The following is a 26972-nucleotide window of genomic DNA, read 5'->3' as shown; positions in this document are numbered from 1 at the left end:
GGGTTGTTTTTCAGCAGCAGGAACTGGGAGACTACGCATGGCAGAGGGAATTATGGAACAAGTCTGTATAATAACAAAATGTGGAAAAAGTGAAGCACTGTGAATACTTTCTGGATGCACTGTCGATTGGTCAGATCTAGTCTAGTCTCAACGACATTACAGTCGTTAGTGGAATTTCCCCTGGTTAGCATTGAGGTACTGTGTGGCAGAACAATCACTGCGGAACTACCAATACCAGTGCACAATCACTCAAATCACCCATGTTAGCATTCTATTCCCATCATTTCAAATGATGGGAATAGAATGCTAACATGCCGGACAGAAGCAGGTTTGTTTTGATACTAATTTATATTCATTATTATTATTTGTAAAATACTTTCTATGTAGAACGTGAATGTGCACAGTGTATTGTAACACTAACAATCCAAGTATGTATTTCTTTAGCCCACACGTCACTTCCCGTCCTTGTCCCGGAAGTACCGCCCCCTCAAGACAAAGCCATTGGCTAGAAGCCGTGGCCAGCTGCTACAATATGGTGTGTTAGTGTTTGCTTGTAACCGCCTGCTGCTAAAGCTCCTAAGCGTTCCGTCGCCAAAAAAAGTGGTAAGTGCAATTAAAGGGTGATTATTTCGTTGTTCTAAACCAAAACAGAGCCGTGTGTAGACAGAATATGGACAACTCAGTTTCAGAGTTTATGTCCAACATGGCTTCTGTGGTCACGTGAGGGGTTTTGACCAATCATTTAAGGGATCGTCTGGCCATACGCTCACTGATTGGTCAAAAGCCACTCACGTGACAACAGGGCGCCATGTTGGACATCAACTCTTTTGATTGATTGATTGAAACTTGTATTAGTAGATTGCACAGTACAGTACATATTCCGTACAATTGACCACTAAATGGTAACACCCGAATAAGTATTTCAACTTGTTTAAGTCGGGGTCCACGTAAATCAATTCATGGTGGAAACCTCTGAGAAGCCAATTTGCTCATTTTCTCTCTACACGGCTCTGAGCCAAAATGCAACCCCCCACTCCCAAAATCTGCGCATGCGTATGATTCCAGCACATTCCAACAATACTGTTCAATAAAATACATAATAAAGTGTAGTAAAAGTGCATGTAAATGGGGGAAATGTAACGAGAAAAAGTTGCAATGTTGACTCTAATGTTCACAAAGCTGCCATGCAGGCTGTATTTTCTTTAAAACTGAAAAAATGAGTCAAAATCAACATTGTTCTGAATCATTGACCAATTGAAGGCTCCAATTACCTCTCATTAAAAAAACAAAACTTAAAATCGGCGGATAGTTGTGAAATTGATATCGAGATTTAAGCGTTGAAAGTAAAAAAAATAAATAATAATAATGTATGACTTATTTTTAACACTCTTATGAGTTGGGGTCTTTTAGATTCCAAAACATTATAGTGGGATTTTTTTTTTAAAGGCCTACTGAAATGAATTTTTTTTATTTAAACGGGAATAGCAGATCCATTCTATGTGACATACTTGATCATTTCGCGATATTGCCATATTTTTGCTGAAAGGATTTAGTAGAGAAAATCGACGATAAAGTTTGCAACTTTTGCTCGCTGATAAAAAAAAGCCTTGCCTGTACTGGAAGTAGCGTGACGTCACAGGAGGTAATATTCCTCACAATTTTCCTTTGTTTACAATGGAGCGAGAGAGATTTGGAGCGACGATTACCCCATTAATTTGAGCGAGGATGAAAGATTCGTGGATGAGGAACGTTAGAGTGAAGAACTAGAGACAGTGCAGGACGTATCTTTTTTCGCTCTGACCGTAACTTAGGTACACGCTGACTCATTGGATTCCACACTCTCTCCTTTTTCTATTGTGGATCACGGATTTGTATTTCAAACCACCTCGGATACTATATCCTCTTGAAAATGAGAGTCGAGCACGCGAAATGGACATTCAAAGTGACTTTTATCTCCACGACAATACATCGGTGACACACTTAGCTACTGAGCTAACGTGATAGCATCGTTCTCAAATGCAGATAGAAACAAAATACATAAATCCCTGACTGGAAGGATAGACAGAAGATCAACAATACTATTAAACCATGGACATGTAACTACACGGTTAATAATTCTCAGCCTGGTAAAGGTTAACAATGCTGTTGCTAACGACGCTAAGGCTAATTTAGCAACTTAGCAACCGGACCTCACAGAGCTATGATAAAAACATTAGCGCTCCACCTACGCCAGCCAGCCCTCATCTGCCCATTCATCAGCCCTCATCTGCCCATCAACAGCCGTGCTCACCTGCGTTCCAGCGATCGACGGCGCGACGAAGGACTTCATCCGTGGGTTTGGCGGCTAGCATCGGCTAGGCGTCTGCTAAGTCCTTGTTGTGTTGCTACAGCCAGCCGCTAATACACCGATCGATCCCACCTACAACGTTCTTCTTTGCAGCCTCCATTGTTCATTAAACAAATTGCAAAAGATTCACCAACACAGATGTCCAGAATACTGTGGAATTATGAAATGAAAACAGAGCTTGTTGTATAGGATTCTCCGGGCTCCGAATACTTCCCTTGTCCTCGTGACGTCACACGCATACGTCAGCATAATAAAACGTTTTTAACAGGAAGTGTGGCGGGAAATTTAGAATTGCACTTTATAAGTTAACCCGGCCGTATTGGCATGTGTTGCAATGTTAAGATTTCATCATTAATATATAAACTATCAGACTGCGTGGTCGGTAGTAGTGGCTTTCAGTAGGCCTTTAAATGTTCATTGCTCAAAAATAATAATTGATAACATTTATTTTGATTAATTATTGACTAATTTAAGGTTCCAATTTAAACATTTGGCGGGGAAATATATTGCATATTTTGTGATTTGCTATAAAAACAGGGCTTTCTTTAACATATAGTACATAAAACACACTTTTTTTTTTACTTTATCTTAGGTTGATCTAGAGATTTAAGCATGAAAAAATACAAATAATACATTTCACATGACTTATTTTTAACATTTTTATGATTGAGATAATTGCGGGTCTTTGGAACCAAACTTGAGGTGAGGTTGGGAAAACATTTTTTTATTTATTTTATTGGTTTTGAAAATGAAAAATATCAAAATAGCTCCCCCGGTGCTTTCATTTTTCAGTGTGCGGGAAAAAGTTTAGACACTCCTGATCTATTGTTTCAGGCGTTGAAAGTAAAAAAAAAAGAAAAAAATAGTGTACGACTCATTTTTAACACTTTTATGAGTTGAACCTATTTTAACCTGATGATTATGGTGTTTGTTTGTTTTTTAACTCATTGCTCAACCATAATAATGAATCAAAAATCAATGTTATGAATTTTGGACCTATTTAAGGCTCCAATTACTTCATATCAAATATTCCATTTTAAAAACTTTTTTTTAATGTTTTTGCTGTATAAATTTTTTTTTTTTTTTTTTCAACAAAATGCATAAAACATTTAAAAAAATAATTTTATATCACCAGATAGATCTGAATTTGATCTAGAGATTTAAGTGTTGAAAAAAATGTATATATGATTTAATTTTACATTTTTTATGACTAAGACCCTTCTGGGTCCCCGGGACCAAACTTTAGAGAAGCCCGAAAGTTAAAAAACAACTATATATTAATATATTGTTCATTTTATTATTTAAAAAAAAAGATACATTACTATATTATTTTTTTATTGATTTTGAAAATGAAAAATATCAAAATGGCTCCCCGCATGCTTTCATTTTTTTAGTGTGCGGGAACAAGTTTAGACACTCCTGATCTAGAGTTTTAGGCGTTGAAAGTAAAAAAAGAAATGTATGACTCATTTTTTAACACTTTTATGAGTTAGACCTTTTTTTAACCTGAGAATTTTTAGTGTTTTTTTTTTTTTTTTAACTTATTGCTCAAAAATAATTAATCAAAAATCAATGTTGTTATGAATTATTGAGCTATTTCAGTTTAATAAATAAACTGACTATTTAAGGCTCCAATTACTTCACATCAAATATTCAATTTCAAAACTTTTTTTTTTTGTGTTTTTGCTTTATACATTTTTTTTTTTTTAAACGAAAAATGGATAAAACATTTTTTTTTTAAAATGTATATCACCAGATATATTTGAATTTGATCCAGAGATTTAAGTGTTCTGGGTCCCCGGGACCAAACTTCAGAGAAGCCCTAAAGGTAACAAAACCAACTACCGGTATATATTAATATACTGTTATAAATTTTTTTATTTTTTTAAATGACACATTACTTTGTTTTTCATTGGTTTTGAAAATGAATAATATCAAAATGTCCCCTGCTTGCTTTCCTTTTTCAGTGTGCTGCCCTTTGTGGAAAAAGTTTGGAATAGAGTATAAGTTGTATTTTTGTACTTGGTCATTTATTATATTGTACCGGTACATGTTTGACATGACTGCGTCTTGATTTCAATGTGTTGTGACAGGCGATGCGTGATTAGGGCGACCCTGCAGACGCTGCGAGACGATTACAACACGCTCTCTTCTTTCATATCCAATACCGGGTAAGATTCAGGCTGGTATCGGCGATACCGATCCAATACCGATACTGTGTGCAAATATACCCAATGCATCGGGTAAAATCGCCTTCAAATGACATAAAATCCCAGTGTGAAACAAAGGAGAACTCTGTATGTAGTGTCTCCAAAGAGCCTACAATAATAGTTGCCTGCTGTTTTGATCATACTGAGTGACTCATTTTAATTGCCAGTAATTTTCCTAAATAAATAAATGACAGACGAAACGACTGAGAACAGCACCGTGTGCTGCAGCGCTTGCCATTACATACTTACCTAGGCGGAAGAAAAAGTAGTTCCCACCATCGCGTTTCACTAAGGCAAGATGTCACCCAGCAGGCACAAGACATTGATACAACATTGATGATACTACATATATGTCCTTTAAAACTGACTTTGAAACAAAATGTCAAAATAGTTGTTTGTGAATTGAGACAACGTTGGTGTCTAAAGTTGGATCCATGTTGTTGGTTGGGAAATGACCAAATTTCAAAGGTCAAATCAACGTCACAACCTGACTTTGAATAAAGGCTGTCAAAAAGCATGTTATTCCAACGTTATGTTTGAGTCCACGTCAGGACCGAATTCAACAAGTTCTCAACCTTTTTTTTATTGTCTTGAGCCTGCTGTGTTCCTGTTAATTTACAAAACCCCAAACCAGTGAAGTTGGCACGTTGTGTAAATCGTAAATAAAAACAGAATACAATGATTTGTAAATCCTTTTCAACCTATATTCAATTGAATAAACTGCAAAGACAAGATATTTAATGTTCGAACTGAGAAACAACTTTTTTTTTTTTCAAATAATCATTCACTTAGAATTTAAAGGCAGCAACACATTGCAAAAAAGTTGGCACAGGGACATTTTTACCACTGTGTTACATGACCTTTCCTTTTAACAACACTCAGTAAACGTTTGGAAACTGGGGAGACCAATTTTTGAAGCTTTTCAGGTGGAATTATTTCCCATTCTTGCTTGATGTACAGCTTAAATTGTCAGTGACTATAAAAAATTCAGTGCAGAAATATTAAGTCTAAAAAAAAATTCAGTGTAGAAATATTTGTTGCTTCAAAACTGAAGACCCACTTCCGGTAAATTAAGACCAAACTCCTCATTGGCTGGTTCTGAGACAGGATCAATTGCTTCGGTCTTAATTGATCGGATGAGTGTCTTGAGTTTTGAAGCAACAATTTTATTCGATGTAATTGTCAGCATAATTTGATGTTAATAAAAATTCAATTAAAAAAAATCTGTCGCAGTTTAAAAAAAAAAAGCCCATCCATCCATCCATTTTCTACCGCTTATTCCCTTCGGGGTCGCGGGGGCGCTGGAGCCTATCTCAGCTACAATCAGGCGGAACAAGTCGCCACCTCATCACAGAGCATAATAAAAACACAAATTGACTTCCAACTTTGTAAAACTTATTGTTTAATTTTTCAACAAAGACATTTTTTATGGAGCACTTTCCTTTCTTTTTTTAAACCATTTAACTAGTAGGATGTGGGTTACTTTTTTAAGTACTGTGTAGTCATACTTCATATTGGCATTGTGTATGCCACACATGCCTAAACAATGAGAGCAATTGGCTTGCATTGTTCTTAAATTGCAGTGATTACTAGGATAATTGCTCATACATTCATTATCTTAGTGGTTTATGCAAACTGCTTCTACCATACTTTGCAATCCTTTCCAGAACCATGAATACTATTGCGGGCTTCAGAATGGGTCTTTGTAAACCCTCACGTAACCAAGTACAGTATGTGGACATAATGATTCGATTACAGGTTGTAGTATCTGTAAATTATATTATATTCCATCGAAAAGCACACGAGCAACGTCTGATAGGAGCCACCATCTATAGATTCCGTAATGAGAGGTCACAAAACATATGTTTACGCATTGGTACAAACAACTGGGCATTGTCCAGATTTGCCGGTCCCAAGTCTAGCACAACACAGAGGAAGTGTCGTCATGTAAAAGATACTTATGGAGAAATTTTCCCGGCAGAAAAGGAGAGAGTAATATCAGCCCCATATCCTTCTCCTGGAAGCTGCAGTTCCAGCCCGAGGCTCGTTTGACCAAATTAAGCTTTGTTCAACGAATTCCTCACCGGCGTCATCTTTGATCCATTCACAACACCAAGTCGTCCTCAGGTCCGGACAGGGATGGCAAGACCAGCAATACACAACAAGGTGAGAACAGTTGAAGTCATCAACAGACCAGTAAAATTCATTTTTTTTCAACTTTATTATTTGTTATTTATTTATTATTGTCGATCGTTTTACTATCTGTAAGTAACCATATCGACGTCCTGGTCATTAACATTACTATTATTTTATATTATACTACCTGAAATTGTCCGAAAGTAAGAAAGTGCAGAATGTCAACACAATTCTGAAATAATGTCAATTAAAAATGGCCCCACTAATGGTGGCAACATTGGCACTTATTTCACAGTTCTAGACCTAAAACTAATGTCTACACTAGGTAAAATCACTCACAAATAGACACGGTAGCGATTTTAGGCTTGTTTTCTGACCAGTTTCAGCACATTTTGGAACGTCCGCTTTTATCTCTATTATGTGGACTGGGCCTGCATCAGCCTGTTGACCTCACCTGCAGGAGACTGGAGGCAATCATGTTAGCATCTTCATCCCAAATCATGTTTTCACACTGCAAAAACTGAAATCTAAGTAAGATTGAATATCTCAAATAAGGGTGATATTTGCTTATTTTCTGTCTAATAAGATAATTCTTCTCACTAAGCAGATTTTATGTTAGAGTGTTTTACTTGTTTTAAGTGTTTTGGTCCTAAATGATCTCAGTAAGATATTACAGCTTGTTGCTGAGATTTGATGACCTATATTGAGTAAAACATGCTTGAAACTAGAATATCAACTGTTGCAAAGCTGTGTCATCAACACTCACAAGTATAAAACTACTTGTTTAAAGTAATAACTTCTTATTTCAAGCATGAAAAAAAAAATCATTATTTTGACACAAAAGTGTCTCATAATTAAAAAAGATGACAGCCAAATGGACTTTGCTGTTTTATTTTCAATGCAACAATAGGAAACACATACTCATATAGTAGTACAGTTGCCACAGTACAATAAACTGACAGTTAATATTTAAACATTTGACATTTCTAACAATTTTGAACAGAAATAGTTCATGCACATTCAGATAAATTCCTCAAAATTACAATTAAAAATGTTTTGGCCGCTGGCCGGGCTGTATTTATTGCACTAATTGACTGAAAGAGCACGCACTTGGCGCAATGATGTCATGTTGTCGATGGAAAAATGCATTTTTAGACAATATGATTTGCCTGAGCGGCTAGGAGACCCCGAGAGTAACAAGCGGTTGCCTTGTTGCCTTTCCATTAAGAACAATAAATTAGTTTTTAGTATAAGTTTGCTGGTTTCAAGAAATGTAATGCCGAGCGCATATCATTATGTCAAGATAATGGCACTAGCATTTACTTAATTTAAGAATATTTTTCAACATATTGAGCAAAAAGGTCTCTTTTTTTTTTTTCTACCAAGAAAAGTGCACTTGTTATTAGTGAGAATATACTTATTTTAAGGTATTTTTGGGTTCATTAAAGTCAGCTAATTTTACTTGTTTTGGAAAGTCTTGACAAGCCAAATTTTCTTGTTTTATTGGCAGATAATTTTGCTTAGTTCAAATAAAATGCCCCTCATTTTTGTGGTTTTTTTTCTTGTTTTTGAACACTGACTTTTTGCAGTGCACACACAGTTTGAAGAAATGAGTCTCTCTACCCCGAAGTATATTTAGCAATATTCTGTACATTACGTGTTGTAACAATTTTTCCCCACATTTGGCTTCGTAAACACGAAAGTGTAGGCCCCGTGTCACGCTCAGCAGGGTAAACAAGCTACATTGCGGACACCCCACCCAGCAGGCACAAGACATTAAAACAACATTGAGAACTTGGTAGAATTAGGTCCTGATAAGAGATGTCCGATAATGGCTTTTTGCCGATATCCGATATTGCGATATTGTCCAACTCTTAATTACCGATTCCGATATCAACCGATACCGATATATACCGTCGTGGAATTAACACATTATTATGCCTAATTTTGTTGTGATGCCCCGCTGGATGCATTAAACAATGTAACAAGGTTTTCCAAAATAAATCAACTCAAGTTATGGAAAAAAATGCCAACATGGCACTGCCATATTTATTATTGAAGTCACAAAGTGCATTATTTTTTTTAACATGCATCAAAACAGCAGCTTGGAATTTGGGACATGCTCTCCCTGAGGAGGTTTAGGTGGGCGGGGTTGGGGGGGCAGGGGAGGTGTATATTGTAGCGTCCCGGAAGAGTTAGTGCTGCAAGGGATTCTGGGTATTTGTTCTGTTGTGTTTATGTTGTGTTACGGTGCGGATGTTCTCCCGAAATGTGTTTGTCATTCTTGTTTGGTGTGGGTTCACAGTGTAGCACATATTTGTAACAGTGTTAAAGTTGTTTATACGGCTTCCCTCAGTGTGACCTGTATGGCTGTTGACCAAGTATGCCTTGCATTCAATTGTGTGTGTGAAAAGCCGTAGATATTATGTGACTGGGCCGGCACGCAAAGGCAGTGTCTTTAAGGTTTATTGGCGCTCTGTACTTCTCCCTATGTCCGTGTACACAGCGGCGTTTTTAAAAAGTCATACATTTTACTTTTTGAGACCGATACCTATAATTTTGAAACCGATACGGACAATTACCGATATTACATTTTAAAGCATTTATCGGCCGATAATATCGGCAGTCCGATATTATCGGACATCTCTAGTCCTGACGTTGAGGAACTCAAACATAACGTTGAAACAACATGCTTTTTGACGAAGTTTAATCAATGTTGGGTTCTGACGTTGATTTGACCATTGAAATTTGCTCATTTCCCAGACAATATTCCACAACACAAATACAATGTTGAAACAACATGCTTGTTGACGACGTTTATCCAACGCCAGCTTGTGACGTTGGTTTGACCATTGAAATGTGGTCACCTCCCAACCAACAACGTTGGACATCAACGTTGTCTCAATTTACAAATACAACTATTTTGCATCGTTGTTTAAGAAGTCAGTTTTAAAGGACATGTATGTATAATCATCCATCCATCCATTTTCTACCGCTTATTCCCTTCGGGGTCGCTGGAGCCTGTCTCAGCTACAATCGGGCGGAAGGCGGGGGTACACACTGGACAAGTCGCCACCTCATCGCAGTATGTAAAATCAACGTTGTATCAATGTCTTGTGCCTGCTGGGCAGCGCTCAGAAGCATAGAAAAAGAAGCTTGTAGGGTTGTCCCGATACCAATAATTTGGTACCGGTACCAAAATGTATATCGATACTTTTCAAAACAAAGGAAATTACAATGTCAATATTTGCTTTATTTTAACAGAAAATCTCACAAAACAATAATCATATGTTTCCTATTGTATTTAAACCAGGAGTCACCAACGCAGTGCCCGCGGGCACCAGGTCGCCCATAAGGACCAGATGAGTCGCCCGCTGGCCTGTTCTAAAAATAGCAGCACTTATCAGTGAGCTGCCTCTATTTTTTAAATTGTATTTATTTACTAGTGTGACAGTCCTAACTGTCGTGCGGGTTCTCAGGACCATCCAGGGAAGACATTGTCGTGAGACGGTTTAGACTTCTTTATTATTTCAATCAGAGTCTTTTGCGTGCTTTTCAGCAGCTGCCTTTTTCCCTCACGTGAGCACATGAATGGTTTCCTCCCGTCCGCCGTCTGCTTTTCAGCAGCACGTCGCCGTCGTTTGCGTGGCAGCAGAGGATGGTTTCCTCCCGTCCGCCGTCTTTCTCCGTCTCCTCCCTTGATGTTCACGTCTCTCGCCCTTTTATACGGTCCCAGAGGGTGATTGCACTGTCCACAGCTGCGCGCGCCACGCACCTTATGCTGATTGCGGCGTAGCTCCCAGCGCGCCCCACCTTGCCGCTCGCTCGTCCACGCCTCCTCTCCGCCATCTTGGAGCGGGCGCCGTCGGTCCGCCGGCCCCGCCTCCCCACAACTAGCAAGCTGGTCTCGCTTTGCTCGACATTTTTAATTCTAAGAGAGACAAAACTAAAATAGAATTTGAAAATCCAAGAACATATTTTAAAGACTTGGTCTTCACTTGTTTAAATGAATTCATTTATTTTTTTACTTTGCTTCTTATAACTTTCAGAAAGACAATTTTAGAGAAAAAATACAACCTTAAAAATGATTTAAATTTTTTTAAACAAATATACCTTTTAAATTCCTTCCTCTTCTTTCCTGACAATTTAAATCAATGTTCAAGTAAATTTTTTTATTTTTTTATTGTAAAGAATAATAAATCAATTTTAAGTGAATTCTTCATTTTAGCTTCTGTTTTTTCGACAAAGAATATTTGTGAAATATTTCTTCAAACTTTAAAATTCAAAAAAATTATTCTGGCAAATCTAGAAAAATCTGTAGAATCTGAGGCTTTTGACAAAGTTGCAGAAAAGTACTCTCAGGTCATAAACAGAGTTGGGCAAGAGTTTGAGAACAGGTTTTGTGACCTGGATCAGCTTGAGCCATGTATGTCGTTCATTTCTAATCCTTTCATGAACGTGGAAATATCATGCATTGCTGAGCAGTTAAGTGCAACATTCAGCCTGGATGCTGAACAGATGGAGATTGAAATTGTAACACTGCAAAATAACCTCCACCTCAAAGCCTACCAGGCTGCACCAAACCTTTGGTGCCTTGTTGACACAGAAAAGTACAGTGGTGTATGCGCAGCAGCTATGAAGGTTGCAAGCCTGTTTGGTTCAACTTATCTTTGTGAATCAGCCTCTTCTGACATGAACTTCATCAAGAACAAACACAGAACACGCCTCACTGATGCACATCTGCAAGACTCACTCAGAGTTGCAGTGTCAAGTTACACACCAGAGTACAACACACTAGTTAACAGCATGCAATGCCAGGCTTCCCACTAACTGACAAAGAAACAGATAACAGATTTGGTGTCCAGTTTAAAGTGTGACATGATTTATTTAAAAATTTGAGAATTGACTTTTGTATTTTACATGAGTTATTATTTGTACAAACATGTTGCAAAGTAATTCATGATTTGTTAAAAAATGTTAGTGGCTAGCTAGTTAAAATGGGATATTGTGATTTCACAAGACTGTCTTAGAAGTGAGCATTTGAAAATGTTCAATTTGAAAAATGTGCACTTAGAGAAAATATAAAAATAAAGTGTTGCATATTGATATTTATCTGTTTCTATATATATTTATTGTGAGAAATCATTAAGATGATCAGTGTTTCCACAAAGATAAATATCATTAATTATTAATAATAATTAAGAGTTAAAGGTAAATTGAGCAAATTGGCTATTTCTGGCAATTTATTTAAGTGTGTATCTAACTGGTAGCCCTTCGCATTAATCAGTACCCAAGAAGTAGCTCTTGGTTTCAAAAAGGTTGGTGACCCCTGCTCTAAAGCATTCACACAATAAAACAAAAACAAAATAATGTATTATTATTCCTCTTCTTCTCCAGATTTTGGTGCGCTCTACCTTCCACATTTTTTACCTGATTCAAACCGTTCCAACTTCAAATATATGATGGAAACTACAAGAAGAACATGGAAGACAAAAGGACATTTCGAAGACTATGCACAGAGAAGAGGATGACTGCCTTCAAAATTGAACTACAAAAGCAAGATTGGGACAATGTGTATAATGAAAAAGAGGTTGATGAAGCATATGAACATTTCTTAAACAAGTTCATAATACTTTATGACAAACATTGCCCATGGATACAACTCAGTAACAAGCAGAGAAAGAATAATCAACCATGGATGACAAAAGGATTAAAAAATGCTTGTAAGAAGAAGAATACACTATATAGAACATTTATAGCACAAAAAACTATAGAGGCAGAAATTAAGTACAAAAAGTATAAAAACAAGTTAACAGACATACTACGATCATGTAGAAAAGAATATTACAGTGAATTATTGGACAGGAACAAAAATAATATGAGAGCAACATGGGGCATCCTCAATAGCATTATTAAAAATGGAACTAAGAGGGACTACCCTCAATACTTCTTAGATGAAAATAAAAAAAATGACAACATAAAGGAAGTAGTTGAAAGCTTCAATAATTATTTTGTAAATATTGGACCAAAATTGGAAGAAAGGATTCCAGACCCAGTTCCAATTGAGGACTATAATGATACCATAGAGCGAAATCCCAACTCCATGTTCCTCAGTAATGTGACACAGGAGGAAATAGTTACAATCGTGAAAAAATGTAAATCTAAGACTTCAACTGATTGTAACGGAATTGATATGGAAACGATAAAAAAGGTTATTGAAGAGATCTCAGGACCATTAATGTATATTAGTAACCTATCATTTCAAACAGGTACATTTCCAAACAAAATGAAAATAGCTAAAGTTGCACCAATTTATAAGACTGGAGACAAACATCAATTTACAAATTATAGACCTGTTTCTCTACTTCCACAATTTTCTAAAATCATTGAAAAACTGTTCAATAACAGATTAGAAAGTTTCATAAATAAAAATAGAATACTCGAAGAGAACCAATATGGATACAGAGCTAATGTTTCAACTTCAATGGCTTTAATTGAAATTACAGAAGAAATTACCAATGCAATAGATAGTAAAAAATGTGCGGCAGCAGTTTTTATGGATCTAACTAAAGCATTTGACACAATTAATCACAATATTTTAATCAAAAAACTAGAACGATATGGCATCAGAGGGTTAGTCTTAAACTGGATAAGAAGTTATCTAACGAACAGGAAACAATACGTGAAGCTAGGCGAACACACGTCTACAATGCTAAATATATCCTGTGGTGTACCTCAGGGATCAATACTAGGACCTAAATTATTCAATCTCTATATAAATGACATTTGTAAAGTTACAAAAGATTTAAAGTTAGTATTATTTGCGGATGATACAACAGCGTTTTGTTCAGGAGAAAACACACAGGAGATAATACAAATAATAACAGAAGAAATTAACAAATTAAAAAGATGGTTTGACAAAAACAGACTATCGTTGAATCTTAGTAAAACTAAAATAATGCTATTTGGTAATAGTAGAAGAGAAAGTCAAACACAAATACAAATAGACGGAATAGAAATTGAAAGAGTAAACGAAACCAAATTTCTAGGTATAATGATTGATGATAAATTGAACTGGAAATCTCACGTAAAAAATATACAACATAAAGTTGCAAGAAACACGTCAACAATGAATAAAGCAAAACATGTTCTAGACCAAAAATCCCTTCATATTCTATACTGCTCACTAGTGTTACCATATCTGAGCTACTGTGTAGAAATATGGGGAAATAATTACAAAAGTACACTTCATTCATTAACGGTGTTACAAAAAAGATCAGTTAGAATAATACATAATGTTGGATATAGAGAACATACAAATCCTTTATTTATTGAATCAAAAATACTGAAATTCCACGACATAGTGAATTTGCAAACAGCTAAAATTATGCACAAAGCAAACTATAACCTGCTACCCAAGAATATACAACAATTCTTCTCAAAAAAAGAGGAGAAATATAATCTTAGAGAAAAACGTAACTTAAAACATTTGTTTGCACGTACAACACTTAAGACCTTCAGTATATCAATATGTGGAATTAAATTATGGAATGGATTAAGCAAAGCAATCAAACAATGTACTAATATGATCCACTTCAAGAAACTCTTCAAATTTAAAGTGTTTACAAAGTACAAAGAAGAAGAACCATGACAAACATTCTCAATTTATTTCATCCATTCATTCAATCATTCTTAAAGTAATCTTACTTATCTCATCATATGAAATATGACTTACTTCACCAATTATTATTATTAAATTCTTACTATTATTTATTTATTTATTTTTATTGTGATTACTTATGGAGTTTATTGTGAATAAATTAAGAACAGGAAGTGAACAAAAAGTTTTAGCAACTGTTATGTAAAGAAAAGGGGTAGGATTAAATAAGCTCTGCTTCTTCCTACTCCTTTTCGAACATGTTGAAAAGAGAAACTGGAAATTGTGATGTATCATGTTGTATGCTTGCATGTTCGAAATAAACTCAAACTCAAACTCAAACTCAAACAGTTGAGCCTATTCGGGAATCGCGGGCTTTCCCTTGACAAATTCCAAAAATTCCCAAATTCCAGGTTTCCCGGGACATTTTCCCCATTCAAAATGAATTGGCCATTTTTCAACCTATTCAAAACACTGCACCTTCAACACATTCCATCACCTTGGAAATTCTAACTACTCTTTTTCCAAGTTCAAAAAAATTCCAGGATTTTCCCAAATTCCTAGTTTCCAAAGCCCTATTTCCACCCTTTTTTCTGGCGACTACTCCTCCCACATTTTTCAACCCACTTCAGCCGTTCCACCGTCAAAACATTCCTCTTAATCAGGACAAAAAACGAAGTTGTTTTTTGAACTGGAAAAATCCCAGTTTTTCCCGAAATTCCAGGATTTCCGTAATACCATTTCTCAATTCAACATGTTACTACTTCAACATTTCTCGACCGATTTGGAAAAAATTCCAACACCAACCATTTCAACTCATTCAGACCATTCAAGTTTTTTTTTTTACCATTTTCAAAAAAATTCCAGCTTTTCCAGAAATTCCCAATTAAATCAATGGGACATTCTTCAAAGTTCCACAACTCCTACAATTTTCATCTGATTCAAACTGTTCCAACTTCAAAATATTCAGCCTGTTCAAAATTGTTTGCTCTTCTTCAACAATTCTAAAAAAAATTCCAGGATTTCAGTTCAACTTCAGCATTGGAGCATTCACATGTAGTTTACTCTAAATACCTGGTTACTTTCTATTGTACCACGTTTCTATCTACACTTCTGTTAAAATGTAATAAACACTTATTATTCTGTTATTTGGATACTTTACATTAGTTTTGAGTAATACTACACATTTGGGTATCGATCCTTTCTTTGCATGGGCGACTGCTCTGGGGCCTTCTCTAAAATGTTAAAACAACAAACCAAAAAAAGTGTCCAAATATGTACTTTTGTGTTTACATTTCATTGACTAAATGTGCGCTATAATGCATTCAACTTTTGTTCAAAATCAGCTTCTTTAAAACGGTGTTGAAGCCGAGCGTCCATTGACTTCAATGGGGGAGCACAGACTGGGTTGTTGCACTGCAGCCAAACTACACATTCGTTGGATAAATGCTCGGCTTTGTCTCTCCCACGGACGCCAAGAGTCTCTGGAAGTGGATGGTCTGAGGCTGAATCCCTTTTTGTTTGACAGCAAAAAGAGCGATACGGCGATCTTGGAATATAGCATTTTGTCAAAGTTTCATTCTGTTGTTACATGTTGATAAGGAGAATTTTACAATCCTGTAAGTGACGGTTGCTTTGTAAAATTTAGCATCTTTATATATTTTATCTGTTGTGTTGAAGAGTGTAGTCGTTGTGGGGGGGCGTGGCCTGCGGAGAAGCGGGGCGTGTCAGGACCGGCCTCGAGATTAGCGGCAGGTGCGTAGATGGCACAGCTGTGAGTGTTTGTCTGATCACCTGTCGCTCTGTTAAAGGCGGGAAGGAGAGGGGGAAGTTGTTGGTGGATGGCAGAGCAAACTGACGGACAGACACAAAAGATGTTTGCTGAAAAGCAGCAGAGAAACCATTCGTGTGCTCAGGTAGGGGAAGAGCGAGCAAAGAAGTCGATATGGCTGAAATGGACAAAAAGGACATTTTATTGAAAAATAAAACACTGTTCAAAACCCTGAATGCAGCTGTCATGTCCGTGGTGGGCGGTCCAAAGAACCCGGAAGCAAGAGACTTCCACAGTCGTGTTTAGAGAGTAGCTGAAAATGAGCTTCCCCTACTTTAAAGACCAGCAGCCGCTGATCCAATACCAAGTATTTCAGGGGCAGCATTGGTCATACCAATGTTCATACTTCAAGGTCATTGAATGATTACATTTTTGATCACAATGATAACAAACACATGATGGTGGTGTAACAATATCAATTAAATATGTATTTCTTTATTCCCTTCTATTACATACAATATATTGAGCAAAATAAAGTCAATTGTGTGGAAACTAAACATAAGAAAAAATAGAATTAACTCAGATTTAAATGAGTTTGTAAACAATAACAAAAAGCCTCCCCCAAGAAGATTTAGAGATAATAAAAAACACTGCAGTATCGACCTTATACTGATACTATACTTGGAAATCGTTACAGTCAATATTTGTATCTTGCTGCCCACCGCTGTTTTACATTCAAAAGCTCTAGTTCAGCGGTTCGCATATCCTCCTTTGGTGTGTAATGTAGCATGTTTCGCTAATCCTCATTCTCCACTGATAATGATACTTGTAAGAAACGTACTTTACTTGCCACAATGAAGGCAAGGATTAGTAACTTTCACTGTTAGCCGTTGGCAAAAAACGCTACATTGCATCGAGGACGCGTTCATGCTCTTTTGTCGGCCGAGTTTGTATGATTTATATTGTCAATATCGCACAAACATTGTCTTGGTCATCCATCCGTCCATTTTCGGGGACACGCGGTGTGCTACCAAAGAAAATACATTTGGCATGGGGGCCAATTTCTCCAACATATCATACAATAGTTTCGTCAAAAAATCAAAATTTGGAACTGGGTTTAGAAATTAGGGAGTACTTAATTCTAAAATCCCAAAGAGGAATCGACAATTTAGGATTCATGAATGACATAACATTTTTATGGGTTTTGTATTTTTTGGGGAAACGGTGCACCTACTATTTTAGAACTGAAGAGGCTTTTCAGATTAAAGGTATTCAACAAACAAGAGGAGTCCATTAGTGTCCATTCAACCTCTAAGTGCTATTTTTAGCACTTTTGTGCAAATCACTCGATGGGATTTAATTCCATCATCCATCCTCTACAGCCTGGACTTGTCGTCAGCCAATCACAGCACACATTAACATTGGAAGATCAGCTGAGAGAATCAGTACATTGTGAAAATCATACAGTATTACTGTAATTTCCGGGCGATATAGCGCTCCTAATTATAAGCCGCACCCACCTCGTTTTTGGACAAATTTTATTTTGTACATTTATTGTCAAAAAGCAGTTTTACAGCCATTTTTTTTAAGTTTAAGTTTACATTAAATTAACATTTATAATTAACTATAGTAAATAAAATAATAAATAATAAATACATTAAAAATACAAATGACATTAAAACAAATATTTACAGAGGCACTAGTGTTCATTCACAAATTGAACAAAAGACAGTGCCTGTAACACAGCGTACAGGAGCCTACCGGAAAAGTCATCGAGCGCTCTCCTCCTTCATGAGGCCTGTTAGTTGCAGTGGATTTTCGTTCCGTGTGGCGGTTGTTTCATTTTTTCAATGGCCGGGTCAATCGTCTTTGGCTATTGGGCTGCATCTTGTGCATTTTTCCGTGATGAGGGTGAGTCCATAACGCGCTAAATGGCTGACTGAATGATTGTGTGAGCGCGTGTGGTTTAATGTGAAAAATGTCATTGGTCCGCCGGGACCCGTTCGGCCATTTCATTAATCTAATGTGACGAGGGTAAATCTATTGGCAGCTTGTGAATCTCGTGAACCAGGAACCTCCATAAACATTATATAGAGCGCAGGGTTCATAGCGTGAGTAAAAAGTAGCGGCTTATAGTCCGGAAATTACAGTAATTACTAAACGAAACATTGCGAATTTCTGTAATTTGAGGAACAAATTACTTTGTCGTAAAACATTTCGTATTACGTATGACAGAGGTCTTCAACATTTTTTAGGCCAAAAACCACCAAACTAATAGAGAGATGGAGCGGGGACCCCCTTACTTATATCTTGTATAAAATTTTATTTTAAATTAAACTGATCCTAAATGTGCATTGTTACTATGCAATACTAAGATATTGAAATAATATAGTGTAATGCCACTAATAGCTAGCTGGCAACTAGCAAGCTAATCACACTTAGTGCACTAATCACAAGAAGACAACTGGTGCGTTAAACCGTAGCTGACAACAGGCACGCTAATCGCTAGCTGGCAATTGACGAGTGTATCGTTAGCTGACAACTGCCGTAATAATCGCTAGCTGATAACTGGCAGGCTAATCGCTAAATGATAACTAACACACTAAATGCTAGCTAACAATGGGCACACTAATCGTTGGCTGATAGCTAAATGCTAGCCGGCGGCTTGCACGGCTAATGATAGCTGGCAACTGGTGCGCTAATTGCTAGCAGGTAACTAGCGTGCTAATCACTAGCTATCAGAAATGCTAACATAGATGCAATTATAATTATTGATGGTTTTATTTAAAACTTCAAGATACGTTGAGTATGGTGTCCATTAAGGGTGTCAACATTTTTTATTTTTGAATGAATCACAATTCTTATTTGTAACTATTCTTTAAAAAGAAAAAATATATACATATATCTGTCCTATATATATATATAATCTGTCCTGTTAAGCCACTCAGGCAAATCATATTGTTGATGTAGATGATTCATATCTGCTGTACAGATTTACTTTAGAAAAAAATAAGTTAACTTATTTGTATTTGACTTTATTAAATATTTGGGTAGAATTTTATTTTTAAAAAAAGTTTTCTTTTAAGTAATATAAACATTTATCAGAGCTGTTTATCTATTTTATGCAGGAATGTAGTTAATCATAGAACTGGCACCCAATGTCATTAAAAATGTGTGAATTTTGAATGTAAAATCGATTCTGAATCGAATTGTTATCCTCAGGAATCGAATCGAATCGCGCGGTGCCCAAAGATTCACAGCCCGAGTGTCCATGCCACTTCTATTTCGAAACTACATTACAGTGTCTTAATGTGTATTTAAAGACATTTAAACTCATGGAAGAATGGCCTGGTAAATCTAAAAATATATTCAAAATAAAGTATAAGCAACCAAAAATTGCAGTACCTACATGAACCCTCTAGGGGTCCCCTGTTAAAGACCTCTGACAGTATGATAATTAACTTAAACATGATTTTTATGTGTGAGTTGCTTCGTAAAGATGAGGTCGGTGTGTTTTGGTGAGTTGTCCTCAACAGCAGCATGAAGAACATCAAATGTTTGTGGACCTCCAGGGAAAGCGATACTCAGCTCATAGGAGGCGAGTTGTCGGCCACGCTGTCGTCGCGGAGCTTTTTGATGCCTTGCTTCTCCTGCTCCTCCCGCCGCCTGCGCTTGCCCGCGTAGCCGTCTGGAACCAGAATATGGACGTTAGCAAGCGTCAGGCGGGATCAAGTACAGATAGGAAGACGGATCTTACTGGCGGTGACGTAGGAGGACGTGACTGTGTTCCTTTGCCACTGTGAACAAACATTTTTTACTTCCACTTGTTGTTTACTAACGTGCCGCAACATGAAAGAACGCTCACTATGAACTTCTGGATGCCCGTCAGGTTGCTGAAGCGCAGGTAGGAAATGTCTCCTTTGTCCCGATCCCGGTCGTGGTCGTTGGTGTAGATGTGCGTGATGCCGGCGCCTCGGATCAGAGGGACGCACTCGTCACAGGGACATTTTGTCACGAACAACATGGCGGCTTCCTCCGGGTAGATATCGCGGGTCCTACAAAAACGGCGAGTGTCAAAGTCACGTCAGGCGGCACCGGCACGCGCTGAAAAAAGTCAGTGTTCAAAAACAAGGAAAAAAAAATACAAAAATGAGGGGTATTTTACTTGAACTAAGCAAAATTATCTGCCAATAGAACAAGAAAATTTGGCTTGTCAAGACTTTCCAAAACAAGTAAAATTAGCTAACCTCAATGAACCCAAAAATACCTTAAAATAAGTATATTCTCACTAATTACAAGTGCACTTTTTTTGATAGAAAAAAAAAAGGCACCTTTTTGCTCAATATGTTGAAAAATATTCTTAAATTAAGTAAATGCTAGTGCCATTATCTTGACATAATGATATGCACTCGGCATTACATTTCTTGAAACCAGCAAACTTACACTAAAAACTAGTTTATTGTTCTTAATGGAAAGGCAACAAGGCAACCGCTTGTTACTCTCGGGGTCTCCTAGCCGCTCAGGCAAATCATATGCTCTAAAAATGCATTTTTCCATCGATAACATGACATCATCGCGCCAAGTGTGTGCTCTTTCAGTCAATTAGTGCGCCTACATACAGCCTGGCCCCCGGCAAAACATTTTTTAATTGTCATTTTGAAGAATTCCTCTGAATGTGCATGAACTATTTCTGTTCAAAATTGTTAGAAATGTTAAATGTTTAAATATTAACTGTCAGTTTGCTGTACTGTGCCAACTGTACTACTATATGAGTACGTATTTTCTATTGTTTCATTGAAATTAGAGCAGCAAAGTCCGTTTGGCTGTCATCTGTTTTAATTATGAGACACATTTGTGTCAAAATCATGATTTTTTTCATGCTTGAAGTAAGAAATTATTACTTTAAAAAAGTAGTTTTATACTTGTGAGTGTTGATGACTCAGCTTTGCAACACTTGATATTCTAGTTTCAAGCATGTTTTACTCAACATAGGTCATCAAATCTCAGCAACAAGCTGTAATATCTTACTGAGATCATTTAGTACCAAAACACTTAAAACAAGTAAAACACTAACATAATATCTGCTTAGTAAGAAGAATTATCTTATCAGACAGAAAATAAGCAAATATCACCCTTATTTGAGATATTTCATCTTACTTAGATTTCAGTTTTTGCAGTGCGGTTCCAAAGATACCTGAAGGTGAGGGCGTTCTGCTCCGCGTGGATAATGTATCGGTACTTGCGTCGCCGTTTGTCCTCCTGCTTGTCGTCCATCAGCGGGTACTCGGCGTACTGCGAACCCGCCGGGTAAGCGTTATAGCCGCAGCCCACTAGAGACAGGCCACCTGGTCTGTTACAGACAGCCTGGGACAAGAGAAGGACATATATTTTATTATGTGAAAAAATATTTTATTTGATCTAAATCCAAACAAGAAAAGTAACACAGAGGACAGGTGAGTATACCGACTGTCTGTGAGCCCAGATCACGGCGCCGACGCCCACTTTTGGGTCCTCTGGAACGATACCGGTGATTACAGACCATACACTATTACTGGTGAAGGACAAGTGTTCCGAGCAGACCTGTCCTATAAGCCAACAGTCTGGCCTGGATGATGCAATGATGGGCAATTTCTTGGGACACGCCCTCATGGCAAGGGGGTGGCGACGATGACGACGATGTTGATGATGATGCATCAGCAGCTGGGGGTTCCCTGCGTGGCAAAGGTGGCAGCGTCACACAAATATAAGGCGACGTTCACACTTCAAAGTCGGATGTAAAATTCTGATTTTTTTTTTGTCGAATCCGATCTTTTAATGTGGCCGTTCACATTACAAAAAAAATGTGATTTCTAATGTGAATGCAACCTGACCCGTATGCTGACATGAGGTCATGACGTCGCACGTGTTTAAAGTAAACATGGCTTCAACTCTCGTCGGTCTCAGTACTGTCACATTTGTGGCAATTTCAAGGATTTTGTGCAATCTGTTAACATTTTTTGAACAAAAATGATTGCGAACAGGACAAGTATTTTGACTCTCGTAGTTTTACGGGATAATTTACTTGAAGAGCGTGTCTGTGGCATACTTGTCAACCTTGAGACCTCCAAATTTGGGAGATTGGGGTGGGGCGGGGTTTGGTGGTAGCGGGGGTATATATTGTAGCCCGGAAGAGTTAGGGCTACAAGGGATTCTGGGTATTTGTTCTGTTGTGTTTATGTTGTGTTACGGTGCGGATGTTCTACCAAAATGTGTTTGTCATTCTTGTTTGGTGTGGGTTCACAGTGTGGTGCACATTTGTAGCAGTGTTAAAGGTGTTTATACGGCCACCCTCAGTGTGACCTGTATGGCTGTTGAACAAGTATGTCTTGCAGTCACTTACGTGTGTCTGCAGAAGCCGCATACGACATGTGACTGGGCCGGCACGCTGTTTGTATGGTGAAAAAGCGGACGCTAAAGACAGTGTCATCACGGCACGCCCTTAATATTGTTGTCTGGGTGAAAATCGGGAGAAATTCGGGAGAATGGTTGCCCCGGGAGATTTTCGGGAGGGGCACTGAAATTCGGGAGTCTCCCGGAAAAATCGGGAGGGTTGGCAAGTATGGTCTGTGGGCCAGCAGTCGGAGACCGGAGTGGTAAAACTTTCATGGGAGTTCCTGAAACATTTTGTTTTCACATGTTTTCTGATCCGTTGGCAACTATTTATTTTGTAACCGTCTATTTTGGCAAATAATTATGACGCTTATCACTTTTTGATGACATTCTGGTCGGATGAATGCGACCTGAGCACAGAAGCGTTCACATTGAGAAGGCGTTGCATATATATTTAATTGATCTAAAACAATTATATCGCGATACAGCTCAGCCCTACTTAGCACTTTGGGTGTTGTTGACCATTCACGCAATGCAAATAAATATCAAATTCAATAAAATGATGACTGAACGAAAATCAAAGGGTGTAACATTCGGGCGAGGAGTTGAGCGTTTTCTAACCGGTGAAAGCCGCAGTGTCGCTGAGGCACCCCGGCCGCCACCGAGGCAAGAACCTCCACCACCTCCCTCATGTTGCGTCTCAGGTTGGAGAAGTAAGGTTCCACACAGAAGTTCTCCAGATGCATCATGGTCAAAATCTCTCTGTGCTGATGGGCGCTCTCGATCAGGAAGTGTTTGGAGAAATCATGGAAGTGTCTTTCTTGTTCCCTACAGAAGAGCAAGAGACGTGTGTGTAGTTTTGTGTGTGTAGTTTTGTGCGTGAGCAAGCGCAAACCACAACAAGGTGAAATACCTGCAGAAGAGTTCTTCAGTGTTCAGGTTGAAATCATCGTCGTCAGTGGCGCTCACCATGAAGTCACACTCTCTGGACGTCTCGCTAACAAACTGCGCCATGCCAGGAGCGAGAGGCTGGAGGAGCAAACATATGTGGGAGCGGCTGTTGGACTTCAGCTTCTCCGTTGCCATGGCATCCAACATGGCCTCCTCTGGGGTGGGAGAACCGTGGGGGCTGCAGCTCAGCATGCTGACCTCCGGGTCTCCAGGCCAGAAGGAGATCTGACTCACCCCGGCTGGAAACAGAACCCCCAGAAATTAAGTCAGTCCGTCACTCCTGGAACAGATGGGGGAACCTGAGGACGATTGATTAGGGACACACTCCGCAGAAAAACCAATCAACACGCTTAGAACGTTCTCATCTCCTCTGCCCACCGTTGATGATCATCTTCAGGCAGGTGGCGCACGGCCGCCTGGAGAAGTACAGCTGACAGTCGGCCAGACGGGCGCCATGTTGGATGATGGCGGCTTGACCCGCGTGGAGCTCATGTCCAGAGTAGTGGAGTCCCATCACTTTGGTGTCCTGCACCACCACAAGACCCACATTGCGGATCTGAACGGGATTATAAAACCCAGAAAAAGTTTTTGTTTTGGGTGACAACAATAAGCTACAAAAATGTTCTTTGTTTTGGCATTTTGTAGTTTTCAAGCCACACGTTTTCAGGCGGTACCTCGGTTTTTGTTACTAATACATTCAAAAAAGTCTCAGTGGTAGCCATGCTGGGAACAATTTTTCCCCACAAGAAATAATGTAAATCTGATTAAGACTTTCCGGACACAGCAAAAAACACATTTTATAGAGCAGACCTGGGCAAATTAAGGCCCGGGGGCCACATGCGGCCCGTTAAGCTTTTCAATCTGGCCCGCCGGACATTCCCAAATAGTTTTTTTAGATCTTTAAGATGGAAACTAGCTGTCATTATGATGTGCAGTCATGTTTTCTAATGACCGCAAGTCTTGAACTATACAGAGTATTTCAATGGTTGGAATCTGCGCTTATGGATGATATACCAGTTACTATGGTAATCTAATTAGTTACTATGGTAATCTACGTCACAGCAGCTCAGACAAGGCACCAAGCAGTGTGGGCGGGAAGCGTTTCCACAGACGCGGAAGGAGATTTTCACAACAAAGTTCTAAAGCTTAGTGATACATCAGATTGTAGGTGGGTTTATTTTGTACCCTTCGCGTTCATATTTCACTGTTTGTTGCATTTTTGTTGCGTTTCACTTGATTGTAAAATATGTCGATCGAAAGGGGGTGTGGCATTCATATTTTGTCAATATTCAGTGTTTTATCGCTCATAGAAAAATGTAAAATTCCGTTACGTTTTTTCAGGCGGCCTGTCATAATTAATAATTATTAATCATTATAAATATTATTATAATAATAATTATTAATAATCTGATTGAATTTAGCATTCAATCAGACATTATTGTGAGGTTTTGTATTAGTGTTCCTAAAAATAGATATACCGGCCCCCTGACACATTTTTTTCTCTAAATGTGGCCCCTGAGACAAAATAATTGCCCAGGCCTGTTATAGAGAATAGTTATCTTTCTGTGTGGAGTTTGCATGTTCTCCCCGTGACTGCGTGGGTTCCCTCCGGGTACTCCGGCTTCCTCCCACCTCCAAAGACATGCACCTGGGGATAGGTTGATTGGCAACACTAAATTGGCCCTAGTGTGTGAATGTGAGTGTTGTCTGTCTATCTGTGTTGGCCCTGCGATGAGGTGGCGACTTGTCCAGGGTGTACCCCGCCTTCCGCCCGAATGTAGCTGAGATAGGCTCCAGCGACCCCCCCCCGTGACCCCGAAAGGGATAAAGCGGTAGAAAATGGATAGTTAGTTTTATTTGCTGAAAACAATGTGGAAATGCATATGAATGACAAATGAAGTCCATACATGAACATGACGACTTAATTGTTGGGGCAGAGGTAGGACGCCACCTAGTACTTCGCTACAAGTTCTTTCCTAAATTCAATAGTGTTTTTCAACTTCTTTATCAAAGTGCTGGCTCTCGCAACTTTCGTTGGTCCGGTGGTGGCTTCTTTTTTATATTTTGAATTACTTACTGATGAAATACTGATGGCCCTTTCTATAGTAGTAAACATTTGTGCACACACCTGATCATCTTCTTTAGGTCGCTCCAGGGGGAACAACTCCAACCACAAACTCAACAAGCTGAACAGGTTTATCTTTGACAACCTGAGACCATGACCTGCAGCACAAAAGACACAAGTATCGTTAGAACTATAACATGATCGTATAAATGTTTAGAAACAGGCCAAACCTTGCCCTCCTGTGCTAATTGTCTGGGTGCTGCAGTCCCTTGCAAGAGGCCTGGTCTTGCCCACATCAGTCTGATTCGCTCCCCTGCTTTCTTCCATTCAATCAGCGTGCTGCCTTCAAGCCGTACCCGGAAGTCGGGAATTCCGAGTACCCAGACTGACCGCACCTTGGTCTCAGACTCCCCCCGCTTGGAACCCTCGACCTAAGCTTTCAAAATACATTGGACAGGAAGTGAAGGGCTGCAGGGATACCGACCAGACGACTGCAGGACCACCCAAGCGTCAAAAACTGTCCGCGGATTTATGGAAAATAACGGATCATCAACGGTTGACCGCAGTAGACAAAAAACACTGATTCAGGATCAGCAATGCGAGCTAAATGTAACCGCTGCATGTCATTTTTGCTAGCTTGAAGCGGTGAAGGTCGGACAAGCTATGATGAAGTGTTCGGCTGAACATTGTTTATTTATGCTCACCTTTGTCAACACAGCCACGATAATTGTCTTTAAAGAGGTCTTCCACGTCTCCGTAGTTTTTTTTAACAATAGTGTGTTCTTCGCTTTTGAGAACACAGACGTGTTTGTTGATGCCACGGACTACTTCCGCAAATAACCCATGACGTCATCGCTTGCGCGTGGAAAATTCAATTTATTTTTTTTTGTGCCGATTTATACATTTTACATGTATTATAAAATAATAATTGTATTCATAATTGTTTTTTAGGATTTTCACATATCGTTTAAAATCCAAATAAAATTCACTAGTATGTATTATAAAATAATTGTATTTATAATTAGTTTTTATGACTTTCACATCTCGTTTAAAAATCCAAATCAAATTCAAAGCCATAGCTATTTATGTAACCTATTTTTATGGGCTTGCCTCTTTGTGGTGTTAAGTTCCTGTTATACAGTATATGCCTTGAGCTCTTATTTTGAAGGCGCTAAGAGCGGAAGTGGTGACACCTGGAGTGGAGCGGAGGTTTTGAAAGAAAGCTAATAAAGTGGTCCTCTTGTAAAACGGGAGCCTAATAATAATTAGAAAAGTAATCGCATATTTCTCAGTTGTGAACCCACTTATCGTAGCATATTCACTTGTAATAAATCTTGTGGAAATGGAATAAAAACGTTTGTAGCGGCACACTTTCCTACCCCCCCACCCCCCTCCACACCCCTGATTGTAAATAATGTAAATAATTCAATGTGATTATCTTGTGTGATGACTATTATGATGATAGT

At 38.4% G+C, this 26972-nt stretch overlaps 1 protein-coding gene and 1 long non-coding RNA gene across 6 annotated transcripts; one reads left to right on the top strand and one right to left on the bottom strand.

Annotated features, from left to right (window-relative positions):
* The first annotated feature begins 479 nt into the window (after positions 1-479).
* Positions 480-26972, top strand: LOC133658659 (uncharacterized). 3 transcript variants are annotated; one of them, XR_009827504.1, is made up of 4 exons: positions 480-603; positions 4441-4518; positions 6539-6723; positions 25842-26972. It is a non-coding gene; the product is annotated as an uncharacterized LOC133658659 (long non-coding RNA). The 3 variants fall into 3 exon arrangements; XR_009827505.1 differs by lacking the exon at positions 25842-26972 and adding an exon at positions 25587-25684; XR_009827506.1 differs by lacking the exon at positions 25842-26972 and adding an exon at positions 12091-12638.
* Positions 14694-26355, bottom strand: cdadc1 (cytidine and dCMP deaminase domain containing 1). 3 transcript variants are annotated; one of them, XM_062060874.1, is made up of 12 exons: positions 26211-26355; positions 25737-25937; positions 25570-25664; positions 23820-23997; positions 23404-23680; positions 23112-23318; positions 21702-21832; positions 21585-21634; positions 21316-21485; positions 19987-20176; positions 19879-19918; positions 14694-19809 (listed from the first exon to the last, which is right to left on the bottom strand). In XM_062060874.1, the coding sequence occupies exons 2-12, from the start codon at positions 25831-25833 to the stop codon at positions 19706-19708; spliced, it is 1539 nt and encodes a 512-aa protein (XP_061916858.1). In that variant the 5' UTR covers positions 25834-25937; positions 26211-26355; the 3' UTR covers positions 14694-19705. The 3 variants fall into 3 exon arrangements, with proteins under 3 accessions (XP_061916858.1, XP_061916852.1, XP_061916868.1); XM_062060868.1 differs by having other exon boundaries at positions 25737-25942; positions 26211-26352; XM_062060884.1 differs by lacking the exon at positions 26211-26355 and having other exon boundaries at positions 25737-26103.

Source organism: Entelurus aequoreus, linkage group LG01 (assembly GCF_033978785.1).
Source record: "Entelurus aequoreus isolate RoL-2023_Sb linkage group LG01, RoL_Eaeq_v1.1, whole genome shotgun sequence".
NCBI classification, from domain to species: Eukaryota; Metazoa; Chordata; class Actinopteri; order Syngnathiformes; family Syngnathidae; genus Entelurus; species Entelurus aequoreus.
This window is presented reverse-complemented; position numbering and strand designations above follow the sequence as displayed.

What these genes read in the sequence shown, in the direction of transcription:
- cdadc1 (XM_062060874.1), bottom strand. Translation starts at nt 25,833, where the DNA reads ATGGAAGAAAGCAGGGGAGCGAATCAGACTGATGTGGGCAAGACCAGG. An exon ending in AATTAGCACAGGAGGGCAAG is followed by an intron (nt 25,665 to 25,736) that starts GTTTGGCCTGTT and finishes TTTGTGCTGCAG; the next exon opens with GTCATGGTCTCAGGTTGTCA. An exon ending in CCTGAAGATGATCATCAACG is followed by an intron (nt 23,681 to 23,819) that starts GTGGGCAGAGGA and finishes TTCTGTTTCCAG; the next exon opens with CCGGGGTGAGTCAGATCTCC.